The 26616-nt window shown below is 45.1% G+C and overlaps 1 protein-coding gene across 1 annotated transcript in view; it reads left to right on the top strand.

Moving 5' to 3' along the window:
• The first annotated feature begins 4657 nt into the window (after positions 1-4657).
• Positions 4658-26616, top strand: part of PHYHD1 (phytanoyl-CoA dioxygenase domain containing 1) — a 38785-nt gene continuing 16826 nt past the window's right edge. The window contains exons 1-9 of the mRNA XM_030207876.1: positions 4658-4810; positions 9422-9580; positions 10180-10255; positions 10505-10552; positions 10837-10892; positions 23072-23134; positions 23640-23661; positions 23900-24028; positions 24189-24305. Coding sequence (XP_030063736.1) covers positions 4778-4810; positions 9422-9580; positions 10180-10255; positions 10505-10552; positions 10837-10892; positions 23072-23134; positions 23640-23661; positions 23900-24028; positions 24189-24305 — 703 coding nt within the window. The 5' untranslated portion in view covers positions 4658-4777. The remainder of the gene's footprint in view (positions 4811-9421; positions 9581-10179; positions 10256-10504; positions 10553-10836; positions 10893-23071; positions 23135-23639; positions 23662-23899; positions 24029-24188; positions 24306-26616) is intronic.

The following is a 26616-nucleotide window of genomic DNA, read 5'->3' as shown; positions in this document are numbered from 1 at the left end:
GGCTGAAAAGGAGAGCTGTAAGGGGAGACCGCTACAATGCACGCCTCAAGACGGATCCACAAAGAAACAGCAACATTGACCGCAATGCACAAAAGCGTTAGTGGGATTTGAGCTCACCACCTGAAAACGGGCAAAAGACGCCTGCGGAACCAGGTAGTCGACATACGCGCCCGCGAAGCCAGCCAAAGTGGGCGGCATTAGGGAAAACGCCAAATGGTCGACCATGTGAAGAAACCGGCAAGTATAACGGCGGCTGCGAAACCAGCAGGGGGATTGCAGCTGTCCGCACACCATGCAAGAAAGCAATGGGGCAGACCTAATTTCAGGGGCGGAAGGGGAAATCAAGGAATTCCCCCCCCCCCCCCCGTTATCTAGCTGGGGCTCCGTTATTTGCTTCCTTATGAGGAGCACAAGTGCAAAGTCTGCTGCAAGTACTTCGTCCAGGCCGTCGCGCGCCAAAAGTGCTCGCGGCCGCTACAAGCAGAGTATAAATAGGGTAAAGGAATAATAAAATTAATGCAAGTCCCCTTAAGGGGGCTCACCTGCGATCCATGAAGGCCACGGCAATTTTTTGAGCCATCCTGGGCTCACGTGTGGCTGCTCCGAGGCTCATTCGAAGGCTCCCTCCATGCGGGAGGTGGATCTTGCAGCCGGAGACACGCTAGGCTGCTAAAGATGGAGCTGAGGCCGGCGCACAAGAAAGCAGCGCTGGGAGTCAGGCTGGCACCCCATGAAGCCCAGGGGGCTCCGAAGGTGAGGGCAGGGGAACTGGGACCAATTCCGATTTCTTTCCCTCGCCCCCAGCAGGAAAATTCCCACGCCGCTAACCGCCGACCAAGAGACTCCTCCTGTCTCATCGGCGACTTTTAAGTGGTGCAAGAGGGCATCCCCCTAAGCCCCGCCCCCTTCCGGCCCGCCAGCCAATGACGGGCGAGGTTCTCCTCTACGTCATTCAGAGGGAAGCCGGAAGGGAAGGGTTGCTCGGTTCGGGGAGCTGCTGCGTGGCAGCCGCCATGTTATTGGCGGCTGCTCGGCATGCTCCTCGCCGGCCTTCTTATTCAAGAAAGAGATCTGCATGCAGTCACTACATGCAAATCTCTTTCATGAATATTTATTGTGGATATCCTGAAAACCTGACGTGCTGGGGTGCCTCCAGGACCAGGTTTGAAAACCATTAACAAACCTGAAAGTGTAGAAGGTAATGGAGGATTCAGCTAAACAATTTGTTTAGTCACTTGCAGAAGCCTAGAGGTAGGGCAACCCTCATGCTTTCGCTTTTGTAGCGGGGTAACTGGTAGCTTACAGGCTAAGTTACAAGTTAAAAAAAATGAATGTCCCTTATTCAATCCAAAATTCCCTTAGGCCCTCATGATCAAAAGCAAACTCCGGCGCTAGAGGCTGTTAACGCCATACTAGCGCCAGAGTTTGCTGCCGACCCATGATCAGAGCCCTCTAGCACATGAAACAACGTACTCGAGGGCTCTTAGCGCAAGTAGCATGCAGATGCATGCTAAACAGGGCTCTCAGCGCAAGTAGCTTGCAAATGCATGCTAATCAGCACTTAACGCATTCATCCCCAATGATCAGCGGCCAGCGCGCCAAAGATTGGGTTGCTGGCCGCGGCAAAATCTAGGGTTTGTGCCAATCATTGGGGAGGAATGGTGAGCCCTGTCCAGCATGCAGTTGCATGCTGGCAGGCCCCCGTTCCCCCCCCCCCAAAGCAAAAGCGAACAGGGGGCTGGAGGTCCGGTGGAACTCCGGTCCCCCCGATGATCTCACCCCCCCCCAAGTTCAGGGAGGACTGGAGATCCGGTGGGTCTCCAGCCCCCCGAACCCCCAGAAAATTTCAAGTGGCTGCCGCCGCCAGCCAAACCCTCTCCCACCCTCCCACCCAGCGAGCGATGGGGAGAGGGGGGCTGGAGGTCCACCCCAACTGCCCCCCCACGTTGTACCAATCCCTGGTGGTCCAGTAGGAGTAGTGACAACCCCCCCTCCCGGCCCCCCAACCCTATCCCACCCTCCCACCCAGCGAGCAAAGCCACCCCAACTCCCCCCCCCAGCGTATACCAATCCCTGGTGGTCTAGCGTGAGTAGAAGTAGTGACAACCCCCCTCCCGGCCCCCCTACCTTTAGTTGGAGGAGGGATGCAGCCTGCCTCCCTCCTCTTCCAGTTGGGGAGTTGGGATGGACTTCCAGCCCCCCCCCCCCCCCCCCCCCGTCGCTCGCTGGGTGGGAGATATTTTCTGGGGATTTGGGGGGCTGGAGACCCACCGGATCTCCAGCCCTCCTTGAACTTGGGGGGGTGAGATTGTCGGGGGGACCGGAGGTCCACCGGACCTCCAGCCCCCGTTTTGCCTTGCTTGGGGCAGGGGTATTCAGGGCTTGGTGGTCCCATGGACCTCCAGCCCCTGTGTTTGACAGGTTTGGGCTTTTGACAGCCCAGACCTGTCAAACAAGTGCGGGAGAATTGTGCTGAGCGCATGCTCAGGTACAATTCTCCCGCACTTCTATCAGAGATAATTGCGCTGCTTACATTTGCATGCATTATCTCTGATCATCGATGCAGAAAAGCCCTGCGCTGTTCCAGCACTATTTTTAGAGCGCGGGGCTTTGGATCATGAGGGCCTCAATGTTGTTGTTGGGTTTTTTTTTACAGATTCCTAACTGGAGGCAGTGTGGCTTCTGCCTACAGGATTTCATGTCAAAACAAATAATGTTTGTTTGATTCATTTACATTAGAATGCTAAGCAAATCCCACTGCTACTCCTTGTGATCTTGGGCAAGTCACTTAACCCTCCATTGCCTCAGGTACAAACTTTGATTGTGAGCCCTCCTGGGACAGAAAATATCCAGAGTACCTGAATGTAACTCACCTTGAGCTACTACTGAAAAAGATGATAGACTATGGCTGGAAGAAAATATGCCTGGCTGTAATAAGGAAGTATTCCAGCACATAGGAGCACTGATGTTCAAAGCTCCGATGCTGAAGCAAACAACGCTAGCAGCGGGAACAGTACAAAAACATAGCCCTCCATGGCCATGCTCAAAGCTCATGCACAGATGAGTTTTGCAGTAAGTGAGCACACCTGTGCATGCACCAGGCAAACCTAAAATGAAGCACACTGGCGCTGCTCTTCTGTGCCTTTAAATATAAGCTTTTCAACAACTTTTTTTCCACTTAGAAACAAACACCATTGTGTGCTATTACTTTTGGGTTTGTTCGAACTGGCACGTGTTTGTTTTTCAGTAACCGCGCATAGAGATTTGCACAGGCTTCAGAGAATATCACTAGAAATTCTGGCATCAACCCCCCATTCCCCAACGCTAGCTCCGAGCTGGTGTTCTTTTTTTCAGTAGTAAGTGCAAGGTTTGCTTGTGTGCTGTTCTTTCAGCATTGAGGGAATAGCAAATTACCTCATTTACATTCATTTGACTACATGTTAAATACAATTTGTGGCCATCTCTAACGTGCATGCTGTTTTCTGCGTTAGAGCCCTCTGAGGCAGATCACGGTTTTGAGCATCGGGCCCAAGGTGTGGTGAACACTGTATTATACTATGTTCTTATATTCCGCTAAATTGGAAAAGATTCTAAGCAGATAACTTACATTCTTTCAATCAAGGAAAAGTACAAAAAGTACAGACTGATAAGGAAAGGAGGGGGGTCGTAGCTGGGAAAATCAGATCAGACGCGATGTGGGGTAGTGTGGCTTAGCATGGGTCTGGCAGGCTTACTGGAGTCTTTGTGTAGTCGATATTAAAAGTAACTCTGGAATTAAAAGAGTTATCCCCTGATTAGTAATTTAGGCTTACTTAACTGCCAGCTGTTTCTGCAGGATGGGCTGGGTAGGCAAGCCTTCAATCTGAAAGAAGCTTATTTACCACCAGACCAATTGCCCTGGCACAGCATTGTCCAATGCAAGAATCCATAGGAAAGCCATTAAATATGTAATCGCTAATTTTACGCATGATCAGACAGCATGTTAAAAAGGGCGATGAAGAGGGGGGGAGGGGGAATTGGGAGGGGTAAAATTAAAATTGATGCATGTTAGCAAATTGCTGTATAGCCACATTGAGGTTTGGTGTTTGTTATCTGCAGAGCTCTGTATGACAAAGTTAATTCTGTTGCAGCATTAATAAAAAAAAAAAAAACATTTAACATTAAAAAAAAAAAACATGTTCTTGTGCCCGGCTCCTTAAAAAGTCACCGGCACCATGTCACAGGAATACTGGCTTTAGCAAAACCCAAGCAAGCTTTTAAAAATCCTTCCTGTCATACAGTGGAAAGCTAACTGTTTATTTCATCTTGTGGGTTTTACACATTAAGCCTCTCGAATTGCTCTTCATAAAACACCAAACAAACATTTTTTGTGAACATGAAAATTTGACCAAATTAATAAATCAATTGGCTGTAGTAAAAAAAAAAAAAAAGGGGCGATGAAGAACAAATGATGACTTCGTGGAGAAAAAAAACAACCAAAAAAAGATGTTCATGCTGACAATAGCAAATTCGGCCAAGGACCCTTTTCGAGTCCTTGCACTTTGGACTTTGAAGATTTGGCAAACTAGCAAATAGCACAAGAAGGGGAGGGTAGGCTCCAAGCCAATCGGACTGAACTGCTCCCTTCAATAAGGAGGTTTTTCTGTCATATCACATCTCTTTTTTTCTCCATTGCAGCTGGGAGTGAAAGGTGGAAGCTTCTCCTAGAGCCTTTTGTTCAGACGGGTACCACGATTTTATTTACTTTTTCGAGTGCCCGCTGGCTCATCACTGCAACATGGTGCTGATTACAGAGGAGCAAATCCGCAAGGTAAAGTCAGAGCAAAGACGTTCTATGTACCAAGGAAGAAATTCTTTAGGGATGGGGGAAATATCTGCTCTCTCTGGCTCCGTCTCTCCCTCTCTCTCCCCTCCCTCCACCACGGATGTTTCTTTGCTGCGGGCTCTCTTCTCTCGGACGAGTCACAAGCACATTTGATTTTTTTTCCACTGTAAGAAAAAAAAAAATGTCTGCTTTACTTTGGACTTGCCTTCCAAATCTGGGACCTAACAGTCTTCTAGATTAACAAAAGAAATAAAAACAGTATCCGAGTTAGTCCAACAGCAAGTGAAATCCCACCCACCCCCACCTCCAATTGGGCTCACCCATACGAGCAGAATCTAGGGCACCCCTGGCTCCAGTAACTCTTTCTGCTGAGTCAGCACCTGTAGAGCAACGTTACTAGGTGTGTATACATATACAATGAGAATTAGCAGTGCACACTTAAACTACTAGGACTAGCAAATTTGTTTACATATATCGGATATCAGAGGAGGTGGGGTTATACATGTATTTCTTGTGTTTTTTTTTAATTGTACTGTTTCTGATTTATTGCAGTTATTTCTGCACGTTCCATACTCTGAGAACAATAAAATCAATATTTAGCTTTGGAGTTAATTGTACAAGTTGTTGATGATTGTATAGGTTATGTGGTTAGGCTGAAGTGGACCAGATGAGATTAGCCAAATAACCCAATAGCATTGAATATCAGCACTAACATTATCTGCTTAAGTGTGACCGCACAAATAACTGGCCTGATTTGAATGAGTAGCAAATACAGTAGTCTGTCGGTTGAAAATGCACTTAAAGAAAATGCACTTAAAGTAATGGGCTTATTAAATTGAGCCTTCTAGAAACATAGAAAATTACTGTAAATAAAGACCATATGCCCTAACTGGTCTTCCCCCTCCCTCACCCTAAGCAATTCTATGTGCTTGTTCTTCGACTCCACTTCCTGCACCAACACGTCCACCACCCTTTCTGTACAGACTCGCTGAATATCAGGTAAGAGCAGGGCTTTTTTTGAGGGAGTACTTGGGGGTACTGAGTACCGGCACCTTTTCCACTGTCTGCTAAACTTGGCCCATGGTTCTCGTATTTTAATGAAAGAGCTCAGGTTCTACATACAAATTCTGCCTTGTCATAGATTCTATGACTGGTTGCAGGGGTCCTGGCTATTGTGGGGTGAGTCCCTCAATGATTACTCCACCCCTGAAGGGTGGCCTGGCATTTGAGTACTGGCACCTTTCTTGCTAGACAAAATGCACTGGGTAAGAGTATTATGTCCGATGCTGAATAAATAAAATGGAGAACTCCCTTCAAATTAAAATTTTGTGATTCCCGAGGCTATGGTAGTATTTAAAGATGTTGAAAACGGCTATAGTCAGTAAAGCATTTTAATATCTAGGACATGGAAATGTATTTGTGCCCATCATCCCCCACCATGATCTTCGCTTCTTTCTCCATTCATTCTCTCCGCTCTGATGCCCAACCCCCTTTCTTTACTTTTACTTTCTACTCTCTAACCTACATGCTAGGAGTCTGCCAGGTTTACCCTCCACTCCTAGATGATACTTGCAGTTCAGTAACCTTTCTGCTCTCAGGGTCCTTACATCCTGGACAGATGCCCTTCTCACTTACCCACCCCTACTTACAGCCCTGCTCTGTTCTCGTGGATCTCAAGACCGGTGTCACTGTGCCTTTCAGGAACAAGTAGGGTATGAATAGTGGAGGAGGCAGAACCTGAGCATAATAAATGGTGGTGACCATTTTGAAGCATAAGAAAGCAAGAAAAATACAGTAAGATAAAACAAGTGGTGAAAGCATGTGTAGCAGGCGTGGCTTATGTAATTGTTTCCAACCCCACCATATATGTATGTGAGTAAATGTATGTCTCCATTGCTTGTGGGTTGTTGGGTGTGGTGGTGGGGGGTTGTGGTTGTGGATAGTGCTGTTCTCTGTGTGGCACTGTTAGGGTAGATGTTAAAACATTTTTTGAGTTGGTGGAGTAGTTGTAGAGGATAATACTTGGGGGTGGGGATAGTAGAAAACATTAAAATGCAGCTCAAAAGGAGGAATCGTATAACTGCTATGTTTCACTGTATGTAAGTTTCTATGCTAAAGTATCTGGAACTCTTTTTCTCTTAGAAATGCACTGGGCCATTTGGGGAGGAGATTGTGTCTCTAGAACTCCTGTTCCAATTTAACCCATTTTCAAACTTGATACATATTTACTTGGTTTTCTAATACACCAAGTTTCATCCCATTCTGTTAAATTTTTGGAGAGTTATTTTGCTAACAGACAGAAATTCTCAACCTTGTTTATATAATTTCTTCCAATTTCCACTGGACTGGAAAAATATATAAAGAGTGAATTAGATATAGAAGTAATAAAGTCAAGAACAAGCATGTTATACTTAGTCAGACCAAAGCTCCATCAAGCCTAGTATCCCTGTTTTCAATACAGATCACAAGTACCTGGTGTCACAAAACACATAGCCACCTGCCTGGGGTTACCCCATGGCCACTTAGAGGGTCTATCTGCAGCACAGCTCAGGTCTTGCCTGCACCTGCCACTTGTGCTCTACACTAGCACCCTCCTGCCACCAACTGGGTCACAACCGCCTCTGGGCAAATCTCCCGCTCTCAAATTATCCCCAGTGATTTCTAGGTTACTGGGCTACACTCCCAGTGGTCCTGCAGTTCCCAGAAAGCACTCGCAGACCCTACACACAAACCACCAGGATTCTTTATCAGTCCAGACAGGCAGAGTCAACAAACTAAGCAGGTTTATTGTCACACTGGAACAATGAACAAAAACATGTGCAATCAGCAAACAATAATAGGTAACTGAAATATGGATCAATTATAACACTAACTAAATATCTATATACTATCTAAACAGTACCTGGGAAGGTCAGGACATATAATTCACCAAGCCTCAGCAAAGAGATCTATCGGTCTTTCCTCCCAAGCTAAGACTGAAACAACAACCAGCAACAACTGCTGAATAATTTCAAACTCCGGGCCAATTAAAGCCCAGTCAACGAGATTTAAAATATTCTTGTTTCCTGTTTGTGTCAAACTAAAGAAAAAACACAATTCTCTATAACAGCTTTAAGCATAAACATGCACCATCTGCTGGCCAGTCTAGAGAAATACTCCTCAGAATTAATTTAGACAGGCAAATATCCAATACATTTTACAGGCTTAAATCACACTGTTTCTTCACACCTAGCAGGATCCCAAAAAGTACCAAGATGCCATGCTACTGAACCTCAGGGATGTCAGACCCCTGATCTACCTAAATAACAGTTGATTGACTTTTTTACATCCTCTGGCAACAAGTTCCAAAGCTTATCTATTGACTGAAAAAAAAAATATTTCTCTGATTTGCTTTAAATATACTATTTAGTATCTTCATAACATGTTCCCTAGTATTTTTTAAGCATAAACAATTTACCTTTACCTGTTCCAATCCACTCATTATTTTATAGACCTTTTTCCCCTCAGCCATCTTTTCTTCAAGCTGTAGAGTCCTAACCTCTTTAGCCTTTCCTCATGGAAATTGTCCTATCCCTTTTACCATTTTGGTTACCCTTCCCTGTACCGTTTCTTACTTCACTTTATCTTGTTTGAGATGTATGACCAGACCTGTACACAACACTCAAGGTGCAGTTGCACCAAGGAGTGATACAGAGGCATTATGGTATTCTTTTATTATTATTATTATTATTATTTTCTATTCCTTTCCTAATAATTCCTCACATTCTGTTTACTTTCTTTTCCACTGCCACATGCTGAACAACAAATTTCAATGTACTATCTTCAGTGATGCAAATAGATTTGAGAATTAAAGAAATGACAATTGCTGAGAAATACAATAAGGACAGATACTGTTCTCTATACAGTGAGCCCACCCCAATCCTACAGTCCTGTAGGACTATTCATTGTTCCCAAACTGAATGAGCCCCTACTGTACAGCCCTGTTGGACCAATGCTCAGTGCCCCAAAGTTGAATATTCTCCAATAAAACAGTCTCATGGGCAGTAAAAGTTTCAGGTGCAGGTCATATAAAAGCCAAAATTACCCGCTGAGATCCAAAAGTTTGATACCTAGTACCTGCAACGGTGCCTGGGAGAGGAGCTTCTGGCGATGGCTGGGAGGGATATGAGAAACCTGGGCTGGAAAAGCTGGTTTAGGTTTCAGAGACGAGAGGAGTTTTCAACAACAGGAGAGAGACTTCTGGGCCATATGCTGGCTGTTACCAGCCTGAGTTCTATGCGGTATATCAGCCTCATGGATCTCCTAGTCACTGCCACAAAAATTAGTCCTCTTCCACATGCTACAAGCTCACAGGTTGTACATTCCCTGCCCTCTAGTCCTACGATGCCTTTGTTTGTTTGTTATAAATACAATAATGATGGCTCTAGACTCTCTGTTTAGACAATATTTTCAAAAATATTTCATAGAGATTTTTGGAAAACATGCCCTGTTTGTGGTACGGAGCCTGTACAATTTACACACATACATCACAGTGGTTTGAGCAGGTAAAGAATTGCAGTAAATGTCTTGACCCTGATTTATTGGGCTTCTTTCTAGTTCTATCAAGACGGCTTCCTAGCTCTGGAAGGGTTTTTTACCTCTGAGGATTGTGATGCCATGCACGCAAAGATCCAGGAGATTCTGAGCTCCATGGATGTACCAGCACATTGCCGGACAGAGTTCTCCACTCAGGAGGAGGAACAACTCGGAACACAGGTAGAGAGGGGCAAAATACTAATTCAAACCCATGCTTTGGTATTTTGTAGCACACACAAAAAAAGAAAGGGCTAGTGTTGAAGTCTGAGTCAGTTCTTCTGCTGTATCTATTCACGGACTTTAGTTTACTAGTATCTAACACTTGTGTAAAGTAGAAATTCTCTGCTTTCCTTAAGAACATGTTAGAGGAAAAGGTTAACTAATTAAGGGCTGCAAACAATGAGTTCAGAAAGAGCCCCCAGAATGTGTGGAGGGGGGTCGGGGGGGGGGGGGGAGTTAGGGAAGAAGAGGGTGAGTCCACCTCTGAAAATGCAGGAGTGGTGGCTAATGGACCTCCTTTTCCCTTTGGCTCCACCTGTACTGCAAGGTCCGTTGGGACAAAATTGTTTTCACTGCTTTCCTGTTTAAACCCCATAGTGCAGGTTACAGTTGTATACTAATGTGACAAATGTGAGTTGTGTTGTGACAGTATAGAATTTATATAACAGCCAGGCGTCTTTACACACTTACTGCTTCTAGTGGGCCATGCTATTGTCAGCATATTTTATGAGCACAGTTTGACAGTCTGAAATGTTTTCTCGACTTACTTCTTACTGCAGGGAAATGCTGAGTACTTCCTTACCAGTGGAGATAAAATCTGCTTCTTCTTTGAGAAAGGAGTTTTTGATGAAAAAGGTAAAACGTTTCAGTAACTGTCTATTTAGAAGATTTTGAGGCAGTGCAGGGAATAATTATATATTGTGATATTTTACTGAGCATCATTTCCAAATTAGCCAATGTGAGAACATGAGTCAGGAACTGAGTCCCTACACACTGGTGCAGATTTATGGCAGCAAAATGTTTAATTTCCCTGAGCTTTTCATCACTGTCTGTACAGCAACTAAGATGGTGGATACAGTCTAATTCTATATTTCATATTTACAGGTAATTTCTGCATTCCAAGGGAAACCTCTGTAAACAAAATTGGACATGGTGAGTGTCAGTTCCTCCCCACCTGCAGTCTTTAGCAGGAGGTCAAAGACTCCTGGAGAACTTTAGGTATCTGTCACTTATGGCTTGATTTATGAAGGGTTCCCCCCCACCCATTCTGTAATAAGAACATAAGAAAATAATAAGTTTATTATCGTGACCTCAGAGTTGTTCATTTTGCATAGAAGCTCCACTATTCTAGGGGTCAAATACTGTATGTTTTGCTGCCAGTCACGCCCATATCACTAACAAGTTTCCTAAAGAACTGATTTCCCGTTTCCTCTCAGCTCTTCATGCCAAAGATCCCATCTTCAAGCAAATCACTCACTCCCCCCAAGTGCAGGTGAGTGCTGCTGCATAAAGTAACAGGGATTTGACTGTCCTGACTTCAGCTGCCTGCTGAGTGTTTAGACACCTCACACATTTACAGAATTAGTTAGGCTGAATGGAAGCCTGAGATCTATCTTGTCTAAAGTGTTGTAGAGGACCCATACGTGATTGAGGTTTGGGGATAATGCAATTGCACTTAAATTTGAAGACAGATTCAATACAATAGTGTGGCCATTCAGCAGCACCAGCATTACTTATAACTTTTTTCCAATACAAAGTCTTCATGCCTGAATGATTTATCTATTAAATATTATTGAGTACTCTAGTCTACAAGGTCCTAGTGTCACGTACTGGCTCTGTTGCCCTTTGCCGACTCCCGCCGCACCCCTGCGGGCCTCCACTTTGGTCAGCCACGCACCGTCAAGCCCTGCCATGCATGGAGGCAGCACCATCCCACTGACTTCTGGGGTGCACGGGCGTGCTCGTTCTGACGACGACCAGGTTCTGGTGTTCTGTTGAGGCTTTCTGGCCAGAGCCTGATGGTGATTCAAGTGCCTCTGGGGTGTGCGCTCAGCTCACCTGGTTGCTTCTGGGTGGATTCATAATGGCTGAAGGAGGAGCTATGATGTCAGACGACTTCCTTTTTAACTTCTACCACTCCCTTACTCAGCACCTTGGCAGGGCTGGTCTTAAGCCGAGGCGGCCGCATAGGGTCTCGCGCTTAAGGGGGGCCCGTGCGGCGTGCCTCAGTCAGCCTCCTTCGCTCCTGATTCCTGGCCGGCGCTATTTAAATTTACCTCCGCTCCGTTGCAGGCAGCTTGGTAGCGTCAGTGAAAACGCTGTCTGACATCCCACCAGCCTTCCCTTCGCTCGTTCGTTCCCTCTCAGTGTCCTGCCCCCAAGAAAATGACGTCAGAAGAAGGCGGGGCACTGAGGGAACGAACGAGCGAAGGGAAGGCTGGTGGGATGTTAGACAGCATTTTCACTGACGCTGCCTGCAACGGAGGTAAATTTAAACACTTGAAGATTTGAAGAGAAGAGGGCGGGCAGGTGGACATGGGAGTGGGAGGGATGGGGAGAGAGGAGAGCATTGATCGATGGACATGGTTGGGAGGTCAGGGCCCAGGGAGAGAGGATTAATTGCTGGACATGGAGGGGAGGGAGGAAAATTGCTGGATTTGGATAGATGGAGGAGGGAAGGGGAGAGAGGAGCATCAATGGACATGGATGGGAGGACAGGGCCCAGGGAGACAGGAAAATTGCTGGACATGGATGGGAGGGCAGGGCCCAGGAGAGGAGGGGAGGGCAGGGGAGAAAGGAGAATTGCTGGATATGGAATGGAGGGAAGGAAAGACAAAGGAAGGAGATGCACATGGATGGAGGGGAAGGGAGAGAGGAGAAATGCTGTACATGGATGTAGGGGAGGGGAGGAAAATAGATGCACATGGATGGAGGGGAAATTGCTGAATTTAAGGGCTGGATCGGAACACTTTGAAGGCAGATGCTGAAACTGGAGAAAGGATAGGGACAGGGCTACAGATGGTAGACAGGACACAGGAGGATGGTGGACATGGTGAGAGAAAAAATATCAAATGGAAAGAAGACACTGCATAAAACAGAAGACACTGGGGCCAAAGCAAATAGAAAAACTAAATGATTAGACAACAAAGGTAGAAAAAAGTATTTTATTCAGAATGTATTAATTGGAATATGTCTGCTTTTGGAAATGTGCATCTGTGATATTTTGCATGTAAGTTTCAATTTTTCTAGTACTGCTGCATGCTGAGTCTGACTTCTTGAGGTAACTTTCCAGTTCAGTATTTTGCCTTCATATCTGTTGTGTCATGTGTTTTTCATGTGTGATCAAGGTGCAGTATCCTACTAGCGTGTAGTATTTGCAGCCCTTTTTGTTTTTTGTTTTTTTTCACGAGGTAGTGTAATGGTGTTTTAGAGCCTGGTGTAATTACAGTTCTGCCTTTCCACGCATAAGGTTGTAGCTCATCCTGTCCTTGGAATTAGTGCTGTTATGGTTTGGTAAGGTTATGAGTGTGTTTTTGCACAAGTTTGTGTATAGTGTTTTGCAGTGGAGAGATTGTGTGTCCGCACCTCTGACCCCCCCGGGGTTATGAGAATTGGAACTACTAATTGTAGTGGACTTGAACTGAATAATTTCTGGGGAGGGGGGGGTTCATGATAGCATTGTGCTTATTATTTCAATAAGTTTTTCTGTACAAATTTAGCTTCATTTGTCTTTATTTGAAATTTCATAAATAAAAAATGTTCTAAAAATTTAATAATCAATGGGGTGGAGCGGGGGTGGGGCTAGGGTGGGGCAGGGAGGAGCTAGGATGGGGCCCCACCAAATTGGTCTGCACAGGGCCCCGCACTTGCTAAGACCGGCCCTGCACCTTGGTATTGGTTTTCACTGCGGTTCTGCTTCTGTGCTGAGTTGTGTTCTGCCTGATTTGATCTAACCTGCCTGGGAACTGATGCCTCTTCTGCTTGCTGCCTGACCCAATGTTGCCTGGATACAGATGCTCCTTTTGCCTGCTGCCTGCCCTGACCTTTGCCTTGATACCAACTTTTTTTCTGCTTGCTGCCTGCCCTGACCTCTGCCTGGATACCAATGCTTCTCCTGCTTGCTGCCTGCCCTGACCACTACCTGGATACCGACGCTTCTCTTGCCTGATGTCTGCCCTGACCTCTCCTGCCTGCTAACTGAACCTGACCTCATCTTGGATTCTGACCCTCAACTGTATTCACAAGCCCTGCTGGCTGCCTGCACCTAAGGACTCAACCCAAGAGGAACGGCAGTTGGTTCAGATGAAGAACCTAGCTTGTTGGCTCAACTACCCTTTGGGTGACCACTCAAGGGCTCATGTCCACCACCCAAGCCGAACATTGTGACACCTAGCTTGTATTATTTCAACAATTCAACCTGGATTCTTCATGAACAGACATTTTGCTTTCTTTTTCTTAGTGCAGGGTAGAGAATGACATGGGGACGGGGACATATGGGTAATTGCGGTAACATGAAATCATGAACAGGAATTACCATGGATAAGGAACTGAGTTTATCTACCACACCATGGGACTGGTAAAACACCATGTTCCCATGGTTAAAAAAAACAAATGTACTGTTCATTGTACCGTTCGGTTGTGCCTGCCACAATTCACCCTTCTCCTCCTACCAAATTCAGTGTTGTGATGGGACTGCCTTCTCCCTTCATCGATGGCCTATAGCTGTCTTCCTCTACTGTCTCTATGCAGGGCTGCCACTGCTCCTGCCCTGCAAGCATGAGGTCAGCTCCGTTTCCAACAGTGGCCAATCCAGGTCAAAAGTAGCTGGCAAGATCCCCAAAAAAGTACAATACATTTTATGCTACTTATCCTATAAATAAGCAGTGGATTTTCCCCAAGTCCATATTAATAATGGTCTATGGACTTTTCCTTTAAGAAGCTATCCAAACATTTTTAAAACCCTGCTAAGCTAACTGCTTTTACTACATTCTGTGGCAATTAATTCCAGAGTTTAATTACACATTGAGTGAAGAAAAAGTTTCTCCAATTTGTTTTAAATTTACTACTTTGTAACTTCATTGCGTGACCCTAGTCCTAGTATTTTTGGAAAGAGTAAACAAGTGATTCACATCTACCCGTTCCACTCCACCCATTATTTTATAGACGTCTATCATATCTCCCCTCAGTCTTCTTTTCTCCAAGCTGAAGAGCCCTAGCCGCTTTAGCCTTTCCTCATAGGGAAGTTGTCCCATCACCTTTATCATTTTCATCGCCCTTCTCTGTACCTTTTCTAATTCCATCATATCTTTTTTAGGATGCAGTGACCACCTACAATAATTTTTAAGCTGTTTTAGTGATATTCATTTGTTATTTCATTATATTTATATCTACATATGGGAAGTTTTCAAATAAAAAGCTGTCAAGTAAAAAACAATAATTTTGTCCTCTGCCTTTTAAGGCACTGCCTATCCAATTGGAACAGCTTTAGTCTCTTTACAGATGGACCAGCATAGGCAATCCTTTATACCCCTTATTTCTAATAATCTTTTTGCTATTGTTTTCAATAGCGTTTACTATTGTTTTGGGTCAAAAGTCTAGATAGCCTCCCCCTGTCTCCTGTTTTATCTAACCTTCTTGCCTTCAAACCCCCTCCCTAGCACCGCTTTCTGTCCCCCCCCCCCCCCCCCGGACTGTCAAACCTGCTTTGTTTAGCAGCCCCTGCAGCGATAGCAAGCTGCCTAAGTTGCCTTGGGATCCTTCCCTCTATCGCATCCCATGCCTCTAGCTCAGACACAAGTACTTCCTGTTTACCACGAGGGTGGGGCTCCTGCACTAGTAGAGGGAAGGATTCAACGCCGGGCTCAGTCAGGTAGCATGTTATTGCTGCAGGGACTGCTAAACGAAGTAAGCTTGACGGTCGGGGGGGGGAGAGGGAGAGCAGAAAGTGGTGTTGGACTTGGAGAGGGAGGCGTACTGTGGAACGGTGGGGTGGGAAGGGAAGGGAGGGGAGAAAGTTACCTCAAATTTTTAAAAAATGTGCCAGACCCATCATTTCAGAACTGCAAAGGCACCATTTTTTTACAAAATCCGTTTGCGCCCCCCTAGCTATGACACTGCTGCTGCAGCCCTGGCTCCCAACTACCGGGCCGAAGAGCGCCATCAGGGAGGATCATCAGTACCTGCTCGGGCTGCTTAGTGCAGATCTGTGCCAGAATGATCTCGTGCAGCCAGTTCCTGCTGGGCAAGAGTGTCTGTGCGGGCACAGGAGACACTTGTGGTTGGACTGCAGCTCCATGCTGCTGCCAGGCAGGGAGAGCACATCTCTCCAAAAATCGGGCTCACTGCCAGCATTGCTTTGTAGAGCCTATACTTAAAAATCGCTTGTGCCACTGATAAATTTGAAAATAATAACAAAAAAAGCTACACACGGCTTTCATACATGCAGCTTGTATATGTGTGTAGAAAAGCTGTAGTGAAATGCTGTGGAAGGCATTCTTAGGCTGTTCTGTTTAGGGCTTGTGCATAGCAGCCATGCTTACCAATTGACTGCTACGCTGGGTTTTTTTTAAATTATTTATTTATAAGCATTTTAGTTTACATAATATTCATTCAAGAATAATACACAATACTTGAAAAATATAAGGAAATAAAATAACCAAGAAAATGACAAGATTGCTATCGACCACAAAGTTAAAGAAATGATCCAAGAATTCGAAAATACACAACTACTGTCAATCAATATCAATATCCAGTTTATAACTCTATTAAACCAAAGACTGTGCCTTGCTCTTGTAACTAACTCCAAGCTGCTTTACAGTGTTACATTCGGGTCTAAACTTTCACAATTATACTCTCCTTTTCCTTTTAAAATATCATCCAACTGTTGGGGTTCAAATAATTGATATTGTTTTGTGTGTAACAATATCCTACACACACAAGGAAATTTCAAAAGAAAATTTGCTCCCAGGGCTATAACCCTAGGACGCAAAGCAAGAAATGACTTACGTCGTTTTTGGGTTTCCCTAGATAAATCCGGGAAAACCCTAACCTTTGAACCCAAAAATAAAGAATTTAAGTGCCTTAAGGATAATCTGAGACTGCATCTCTATCTAGTTCTAGTGCAAAGGTCACTAACAAAGTAGTCCTTTGCGTAACTACCTCCAGTGATGATTCCAGGAAGGCCGTCAGATTCATTGCTTTTTGAGGGTTTAAATTTTCTAGAACTTGCCCAGGAATTTGAATATAATATGCTCTTGTAATTAGAGGCAGTGACTTCTCGGCCATTCCCAAAATATCAACAAAATATTTCTTAATCATTTGTACAGGAGACAGCAATGGTGATTTTGGAAAATTTATAATACGAAGATTAAGTCTCTTAGACTGATTCTCCAAATATTCCATGCGTCTAGAAGCAAAGTTCCTTTCTTTAATCAGTGATTTTTCCACAAGTGCCATTTTTTCAACCTTTTCAGAGAGGCCTTTTACTTCAACCGCCTGGAGCTCATTCATATGCAATTGTTTAAGTGCAGTCTCAGCCAAAACTTTAATAGTTTCAGTATTCTTTGAAATAGCAGACTGCAAAGTAGAGAGAGTAGTGGAGTTCAGGTCCCAAAGTGACTCCAAAGTCACTACAGCAGGTTTTCCAAATATCCCTTCAATAGAAACCAGGGGAGGTGTTTGAGCAATTTGTTCCAGGGTACTCACAATTGTAGAAACCACAACTGGAGCTGTTTTCTTCTCTGGGTCATTCAATCACTTAAACGATGTTCCTGCTGCCTGCAAGCTCCCTCCCTGCTCACTCCCTTCACCACTTCAGCTGGAAGCGGCAGGAGTCGCCTGGTAGCTATCTCTTCCTGGTTGAGGGGGCGCTGCACGTATCACAGGGCTTAGGGAAGCCCCGTCGCCACTGTCGGTCAGAACTGAAACGCTGACACCAGCTGCAGGAGTAGAAGTTAGTCCAGAGCCGGATGCAATTCCAAAATGCTCAAGCATCTGCTGTACGAGTTGAGGCTTTCTGCTGGGGTCGGAGGGAACATCCCTGACTTTTCCTCGCCGCTTTCCCATCGAAACGAGAGGTAAAGGAACTCTTTCCAGATACCACTCGAGCACAATTGATAGCGCGTCCGTAGGCACACGTCAAACCGTCGCCATCTTGGATCCCGCCACCGACTGCTATGCTCGTATGCTGGCCCGAGCTGCACTGTAAAAGTCTGTGCAGCTCATTTGTATGTGATTTTTTTTATTATTGTTTTTTTTTTTAGCATTGCTCGCTATTTCCACCTCAGTAATTTTTACCAAAGTGGAAGTAGCGAGCAGTGCCTTATGGGGACTTTTGTGCATCGGCTCCCCCAGTCACTGGCTTCATTCATTAAAGGTATTTTAAATTTAGGATGAAGTGGGAGCAATGCTATATAAAGAAGTAAAATAATTAAGTCTAATTAGTGTAAATTTATAAACATGCAGATTAATCCAAAAAGAAATTTCACTTACATGGACCAGAGGTGGCCCTACCATTGAGCGACTGCTTTTCTCAGAAATAGTCCTGCTTTAAAGGCCCTGACTTATGCATATAAGACCATACAATGAGTCTGCACATGGCCATCTCTCTGCAACCCTCCTTGGGCTGCTCCTGCCAGGGACATGACATAAGATACAGAGAAATGATCTTCTCACCTCCTGACCAGATATCCCTTAAAGGGGAAATGCTGTCATCCAGGGGCAGATTGACCATTTGGGTAACCGGGCAGTGCCCGAGGGCCCAGAGGCTCTAGGGGGCTCAGAGACTCTGCCCGGATGCCTGGTGTGCTGTTGGTGATCTAGTGGCCTCAGCAGGGGGAACATGTTCTTGCTGCTATTCCCCCCCTACCCAACACCACTGTATTTTAAAAATGCGGAGACTCCCTGCGGAAGTCTTGTGAGACTGTCGTGGCCTCAGCAGGGGGAACATGTTCTTGCTGCTATTCTCCCCCTACCCAACACCACTGTATTTTAAAAATGCGGAGACTCCCTGCGGAAGTCTTGTGAGACTGTCGAGACCCGCAAGACTACCACGGGAAGTCTCGGCCGCCATTTTGAAAACACAGCAGCGCCGACAGGTGGGGAAATAGCGACAGCACAGCAGGCAGGAAAGAACATGCCCCCTCCCCCCCCCTACAGAGGCCACCAGACTACTAGGACCCCTCAGATAGGACCAAGTGTGAAGATGAGGCTATTGTGAAGATGAAGCTCCCACCTCAGGATCCCACGTCCCTCTTTTACTCAGGGTGAGCTGGTTCTCAGTATGCAGATTTTTTGCAAATTATTCTACTACCCCTTTCTGCTCAGGGTGACCTGCTTCTCAAAAGGCAAACACAATTAGGTCTCACCAACAGGATATTTTTCATACAAATCTTTTATTCCCCCTTCCTGGGGCACACTTCTTCCAGCTTAAAACACTTTTACAAGCTTAAACAGTCCTTCCAGCTTAAACATTTCTTCCTACTCAGTTCAATCTTCCAGCTTAAGCACCTGGACACTCAGTCCTTCCTTGTAACATGGACACCCAGTCCTTCCTTGTAACCTGGACACCCAGTCCGTCCTTGTAACACACAGTTCTTATACCTGGCACTCTAGGGCCTTCTTACCCCAGCCAGCTTTCTTGCTTTGCCCACAGTTCACCACCAGTCCAAAGGGCTCAGCCAGTACTTCACATGGGGCCCTCCTGCTTCAGCTACCAGCTCTCTTCTTCCGCTGCTAGCTCTCCTCCCCCCCTCACCACTCAGGTGGGGTATTAAGTGTTTAATGGCCAAACAGGACCCAGCCCATAACCTGCTGCACCTGTGTCCACCTCCATGACTCTCCCCGGTCCTAGCGACCTCCAGCTATACCTCCCCTTACTGGCTCCCTTCAGCGACTCACCCAGCCCTTCTCCCTGGACATTTTAGGGGAACAGCGCCCTCTAGGGGCCTAACCAGGGTAGGACAGCCTCTTCCTTCTCACACAGGATAGCGGGGACGTCGGCAGGGGAGGTGTCGGGCAGCGCTTGGGTGTGGGGCCCAGACCACCCTCAGTGCTGGGGGCCCAGACCACCCTCAGTCCGCCCCTGCTGTCATCTCAGCAGTTGTGTCTATTGACAGTTTTCAGTGGCCTGTAGCTTTTGCAGGAACTCCCCACCGATTTTACCTTTGAAAACCCATGGCAGCCAGTGCTGGTAGGGATCCTTTAGAGACGTCATAACTGCAATGTCTATGGGTTAAAGCTATGGAAAGCGGGAATGGGAATTTCACAATTACATTGACTTGCTTGCTTTTTCATCTGCTTTGGCTCTAGTCTGCACCCAATGCTACCTCTTTTCCTCATCTGTTAAAGGAGGGTTTTTTTATTCATGGGTAAAAACATAGTTGCAGGAATTCCTTTGAAAATTGACTCCTAAGCAGGGCAATAATTAGCTCAAGTATGCAGTCAAAGTGCAACTATTTTACATTCAAGAATTTGTCTAACACTAAGTCCAGTCAAAATGGAAAAAGTTACTTTAGCAGGGAGATTTCACATGACATAGCCTAAGACTTAGGGCTAGGGTTACCTGCCTTAACCTGTGTTATGAGTCCCATTATGGATAAATAGTTTTAGAATCTGTAGAAAATACAGTTTGTACCAGAATCACTGTATCTGGTAGTTTTCTGCTCCTCAGTGTTGACTAGGCGATGCAGCTGTGTTTTGCATACTCTTTTAGTATACAGAACAACTAATTTAAAAAATCAAGTCAATCAATATAATATAAAACTATTCCTCTTTTGGTCCTATTCCTCCTCTTCTTTCCTTTTTTGTCCAAATGGTCTTTTTATTTTGTTATACAAATTTGCTGCAGTGTTTCTCTCAGATATCAAATATATTGTTGGGGTTCAAAGGGTAGAGGGCGGCAGAGGGGTTTATTTCAGTTGCTTGTTGCAATGGGATTATTTGTGTTCCTGTGGCTGTGCTGGGAAGGGCTATAAGAGGCAGCTCAGGCCCTTTCTAGCACATTTGTAAGTGGGTCAGGGAGGGAGTATAAGGGAGGGGATGTTTGTGAAGGGGAAGGAGGGAGGGGAGACTGGAGATATTGTTGATCCTTGGTCTGTATTATTATTTTTATTTATTTGTTACATTTGTACCCCACATTTACCCACCTATTTGCAGGCTCAATGTAGCTTACATAGTGCCGTCAAGGCGATCGCCAAGTCGGTTGATAACAAATACAAGGTTATAATGTGGATGAGGTACATGTGTATCAGGCATCATGAGGGTCGAAGGGAATGGAGGTTGTATGTTGTCCATTACAATCATTGGTTGTGTTGTGTTGCTGGGTTTGGGGATTTACAGTGGGTCGGTGGGGTAAGCCTTTTTGAAGAGGTTGGTTTTTAGTGATTTCCTGAAGTTTAGGTGGTCATGGATTGTTTCACAGCTTTTGGGAGGCCATTCCATAGTTGTGCGCTTATGTAGGAGAAGCAGGATGCGTAGGTTGTTTTGTATTTGTCCTTTACAATTTGAGTAATGTAGGTTAAGGTATGATTGTGATGATCCGATTCTGTTTCTGGTTGTTAGATCTATGAGGTCTGTCATGTATCCTGGGACTACTCCGTAGATAATTTTGTGGACCAAAGTGCAAATTTTGAAAATGATCCATTCTTTGATTGGGAGCCATTGCAGCTTTTCATGGAGGGGTTTAGCACTTTCGAATCGTGTTTTACCAAATATCAACCTGGCTGCTGTGTTTTGGGCGGTGTGGAGTTTTTTTGTGAGTTGTTCTTTGCATCCTGCATAGATTCTGTTGCAGTAATCTGCATGGCTTAGAACCATTGATTGTATTAGGTTTTGAAAAATTTATCTCGGGAAGTAAGGCTTTAGTCTTTTGAGTTTCCACATTGAGTAGAACATTTTCTTTATTACGGAGTTTACTTGGTTCTCAAGAGTGAGGTTACGGTCGATTGTGACACCGAGTATTTTTAGGCTGTCTGAAGTGGGGAGGGTGTGTCCTGGGACGTTTATGGTTGTGGGTTTGTACTTGTTGAGATGAGAGGATATGGCAGTGTGTTTTTTCAGTGTTCAGTTTCAGTTTGAATGAATTTGCCCCAGAGTCATTGATGTTCAGGTCGTCATTAATTTAATTGGTTATTACTGTTAAGTCCTGTCTGAAGGACTTAACAGAAATTGTTAAGTCAGTTCAGAATATTGTTCCTTCTTATACTGTAATAGAAAGATTTAAATATAAAATCATAACTGTTTGAGGTGTGTGTGGATGGAGACAGAGTTCGCAGGGATGGGGTGAGAACAGGGACAGAGATCACAGGGACAAGGCGGGGATAGGGACAGAGCTCATGGGGATGAGGACAAGCTTTGTCCCTGTGTCATTCTGTGCAGGGATCTTGATGTAAGCCTCTGAATTTTATTTGAGATATGTATATTCTGCACCATCCACAGTTCAGGCAGGGTACAACATAGATATATAATAAGAATATTACACACACAAATCACACTGCAATCTTTCGCTACCCTCTTAGACTACTGTTCACAGCTTAACACTAGAGGTGCTTATGAGACATTTATACTGTGCAATTCAGGAGTTCTCAACCCAGTTCTCAGGATACAACAAGCCAGTCTGGTTTTCAAGATGTTCACAATGAATATGCAAGAGATGGACCTATCTGTCTTGCAAGGCCTACCCTACTGGCCCTACTTAAATGCCTCAACTCTGCAATGCATCAATACCTTACATCGCATTGGACATTATATATTCCTTTATTTCCTTGTCCCTTTTTGTACCTGTTTACTCTAACCTTACCTAACCCTTATTTTAAATTGTATTTGTTTAACGTCTACCGGACTTGGCGATCGCCTTTACGGTTTTATGTAAGCCACATTGAGCCTGCTAATGGGTGGGAAAATGTGGGATACAAATGTTACAAATAAATAAATGTATACAATGGAGGCAGCACATACAATTTTATCTCACGAATATTAATTTTGAGTATCATAAAAACCTGACTGGTTGGGCATGAACCGAGAACTGGGTTGAGAACTGCTGTCCTGGAATTGTATTTTTAATCATTTGTACAATACTGTGTTATCCCTTCAGTACTGTTCTCACAAAATAAATTATAGTAGCTGTCCCATCCAGTCTGCTCACTTTTTCTACCAAGGATAGATCTCAGCTGCAGAAGCTTGAGTGTGTGTAGAATTTCTCTATTTCACTTGCAGATTTTTGGTGCTGCTCTTTAAATTCTTTTCTATGTTAATATTTTGTTTACTTAGGCAACCAAAACTGTATATCCCAGTCCAGCTGCTGTCTGATGTTCTTTCTCCCTCCTTGAACACATTCATGCCATGAGTCTTTGCACTTTGCTTGGATACGCAGGTTGTCTGACTCATCACCTTTTCCCTCTGAGCATTTTCTGAACAGCTGAGCTCATACTTAGCCTTATTGAATCACATGTTTTATTCGCCAGCATTTTTGCTAGAGTATTCTGTGGCAGACACTTCTGTTCTGGTTCACTTCTCTGCAGTCATTTATCAAATTTAACACAACTCTGACATTCCTCATTCTGGGGAAAGACAACCTATGTCTTTATAGCAAAGAGCTGGCAGATAAATAGAGTAGGGGAACAAATGGTTTAGGACCCTTCTATTTCTAATGCAGTATGCTACTCTTTTCTGTAGGAGCTGGCAAGGAAATTAGGACTGGTGAGGCCTCTGATTGTCCAGAGTATGTATATCTTCAAGGTACCTACCACCAAAACTGTACTGCATTCCATTAAAGCAAAAACAGAAAAAAAGCAACACTGGGCCTTCAGGATAGAGATAACTGTCGTCCGTTATATATGGCAGAGCCAGAGGTGAGGATAGTGCTGGGCAGACTTATACAGTCTGTGCCAGAGCCAGTGGTCGGAGGCGGGGATGGTGGTTGGGAGGCAGGGATAGTGCTGGGCAGACTTACACGGTCTGTGCCCTGAAAAGGACAAGTACAAATCAAGGTAAGGTATACACAAAAAGTTGCACATATGAGTTTATCTTGTTGGGCAGACTGGATGGACCATGCAGGTCTTTTTCTGCCGTCATTTACTATGTTATCTCTATCCTGAAGGCCCAGTGTTGCCTTTTTTCTGTTTCTGTTTATACTTGTATGCTGTTTTACCCTCTTTTTTGTGACTGTGTTCCATTAAAGCAAAGACATTTTGGTAATATTAAAAAAATAAATAAATTATTTCTACAATCTTTCCCTTTGCAGCAACCTGGCATCGGTGGAGAAGGTGAGACATCTTTCTGTAACAGAAATTGTAGCTTGAGTGCATACTGCATGTTACTCAGTGTTGGGACACTTGAAGAGCTATTCCGTGTTAGGGATTTAGCTAATACTGGGAGGTACATCAGGGGAGGTAAATGACATCTCCAAAAGAACAGAATATCAAGCCCAGATGAGAGAACACTGTATTTTTGGGTGAAGGAAGCTGGGGGGTTTCTCTTCTCACATCTCTCTCCTGGTTTCAGTGACACCTCACCAGGATGCTTCATTTCTGCATACAGAACCACTGGGACGATTAATAGGGTTCTGGATTGCTGTGGAAGATTCAACAGAAGAAAATGGATGCCTTTGGTTTATTCCCCAGTCCCACACCAGTAAGCAAAGACTAATCTGCACCTCCTCATCTCAACCTGCTTTCCCACTCTCCTCTTCCTCTAGCCTGCTACAACTTTGCAGAATTTGAGCTGAATGCACTGCAGACTCCTGCATGTGAATGTTCTAAGATTCTGTACATTGTTCCCCTGTGCTCTGCAGGCGGTATCACCCGACGCATGGTTCGTACATCATCAGGTTCTTTTCCACAAACCCAATTTACTGGTTCAGAGCAAAATTATCCAGATTCACAGTTTGTGTCTCTGCCTGTTAAGAAAGGTAAGTGTTGGATTCTTCTGTTCACACATAAACTCAGGGACCATAAAGGTTCATGACAACTTCTCTGTACATTCCTTTTGCGGAGTTAATGTAGGAACTGTCCTCAACCTGGTTACAGAAGTCCAGGTTGAGGTCAGTTCCTACCTTAACTCAAAATTCCCAAAAAGAAATTTTTGTATTGACAATGTATTGTCAAACATGTGGGGAAAGCATGCAAAGTATAGCTCAATTCTTTCTAACTCCACTCAGTGGCGTTTCTAGACAGAAGAATTTGGGTAGCAACGGGGGGGGGGGGGGGGGGGGGGGGGGGGCAAGCTACAGATAGAGGGGCAAGTCAAAATTACATTTCTATACATCAAATCCCTCTCCCCACCACTTTTAAATTAGCAATATAAAATGAGCTAAGGTCTTTCAAAGAGTTGATGATGACATATAGCCTGCCTAATCTGACATGGTTTTCTTATGGGCAATTAAGTCATTATGATGACACTATTCCTCAAGGTGTGCTTTCCTTGTTCTCTCATGAGAAATTGGTTGAGACATATTGGTTGCAGGGGCGTAGCCAGACCTCGCCGGGAGGGGGGGCAGAGCCTGAGGTGGGGGGGCACTGTTTAGCCGCCCCCCCCAGCCGCCGCTGCCGCCACATTGGACCCCCCCTGCCGACGGCCCCCTTGAACCCCCCCTCCCGCCACCAACCCTCCCCCGCTGTCGCCGCCCACCCCGACGCCGCATCAGATACCTTGTTTGCTGGCAGAGGTCCCCGAACCCCGCCAGCCAAAGAGATTCTTCTTCAGCACCAGAGTAGCGCCTTCGTTCAATGAAGTTCCTGGTGCAATCAGCTGTTTCTGACACCTTACGTCCTGCATCGTGCATGTAGCCCCATGCAGGACATCACACCAGGAACTTAGTTGAACGAAGGCGCTACTCTGGCGCTGAAGAAGACTCTCTTCGGCTGGCGGGGTTCAGGGACCCCTGCCAGCAAACAAGGTATCTGGTGGGGCGGGAGGCGATGGCGGGGGAGGGTTGGTGGTGGGAGGGGGGTTCAAGGGGTTCGTCGGCAGGGGGGCCAGGGCCAAATGTACAGGGGCCCAGGCCCCCTCAGGCCCCACATAGCTACGCCACTGATTGGTTGGATGCTTAAAATCTGGTGCCACTTAAGTGATGTCATAAAGAACTACAAGAACGTGTCCCGGTACCTGAGAATGGCAAGGACAAATCAAACTCAGTAATACGTATAAAGTATCACATACCATGTAAAATGAGTTTATCTTGTTGGGCAGACTGGATGGACCGTACAGGTCTTTATCTGCCATCATTAACTATGTTACTATGTTACGGGACTATGAACATTACATGACTCAATGGAACACAGACTTGAATATTCAGTTAACAGGTTAACAATTTAAAAGTTGTACTCTGCAAAGTGGTCATATTTTATGAGATATTATTTATAGAGAACTTCAGTATAAATTCCTATTAAGGATGTACATATCTCTACAGAGAGCTTTTTTAGCTATACTAAGACCAGATGACACATGTTCCAGATGTAAACAGAGACCTGCTACTCTGGGCCATATGTTTTGAGCATGCCCTGCTGTGGCAAATCAGGTTTCGGTCCTTTGGCACTGGAGATGGTGGCCAACAAAGTATATGCTTTTTGACCAATTTTACTATGCTAGACCAGGACCCAAGGGTTATGCATGCATTTTGAAACATGCAACATTATTGGGAAATAAAATGTATTCTGAAGTAATGGTTGGCAACAGATCCACCCTCTATAAGGCAATGGAGATCTATGATGATACATCAGGCCCCCATGGAATGCCGCAAAGTGCAAGATCTGGACTCTCTAGCAGGTAGATGCTTTACTCAAATGTGGAAGCCATTTTGGACTACATTAACCCCATTAGCCAGAAGTCAGTTACTAAACGCTTGGTTGTGTGTTAAAGTCAATCCACACAACTCTTTAGTCAGACTAGAAGCGGGAGATTGGGTGGGGGGGTTCTGGGGATTATGTGTTTTATTGAAAACTAGTAAAAAAGGCCCGTTTCTGACACAAATGAAACGGGCGCTAGCAAGGTTTTCCTCGGAGTGTGCATGTTTGAGAGAGTGTATGTGAGAGTGACTGTGTGTGAGAGAGAGAGTGAATGTGCGAGTGTGTGTGTGTGTGTGTGTGAGAGAGAGAGAGAGAGTGAGTGAGTCTGGGTGCGAGTGTGTCTGTGAGACAGAGAGTGTGTGTGTGAGAATGAGAGTGTGTGCAAGTGCGTATGTGAGACACAGTGTGAAAGAGAGTGTGTTTCACACAGATAAC

The sequence above is a fragment of the Microcaecilia unicolor genome, chromosome 6 (assembly GCF_901765095.1).
Source record: "Microcaecilia unicolor chromosome 6, aMicUni1.1, whole genome shotgun sequence".
NCBI lineage: Eukaryota > Metazoa > Chordata > Amphibia > Gymnophiona > Siphonopidae > Microcaecilia > Microcaecilia unicolor.
Note: the sequence above shows the minus strand (reverse complement) of the source record. Positions and strands in the feature narration are given on the sequence as shown.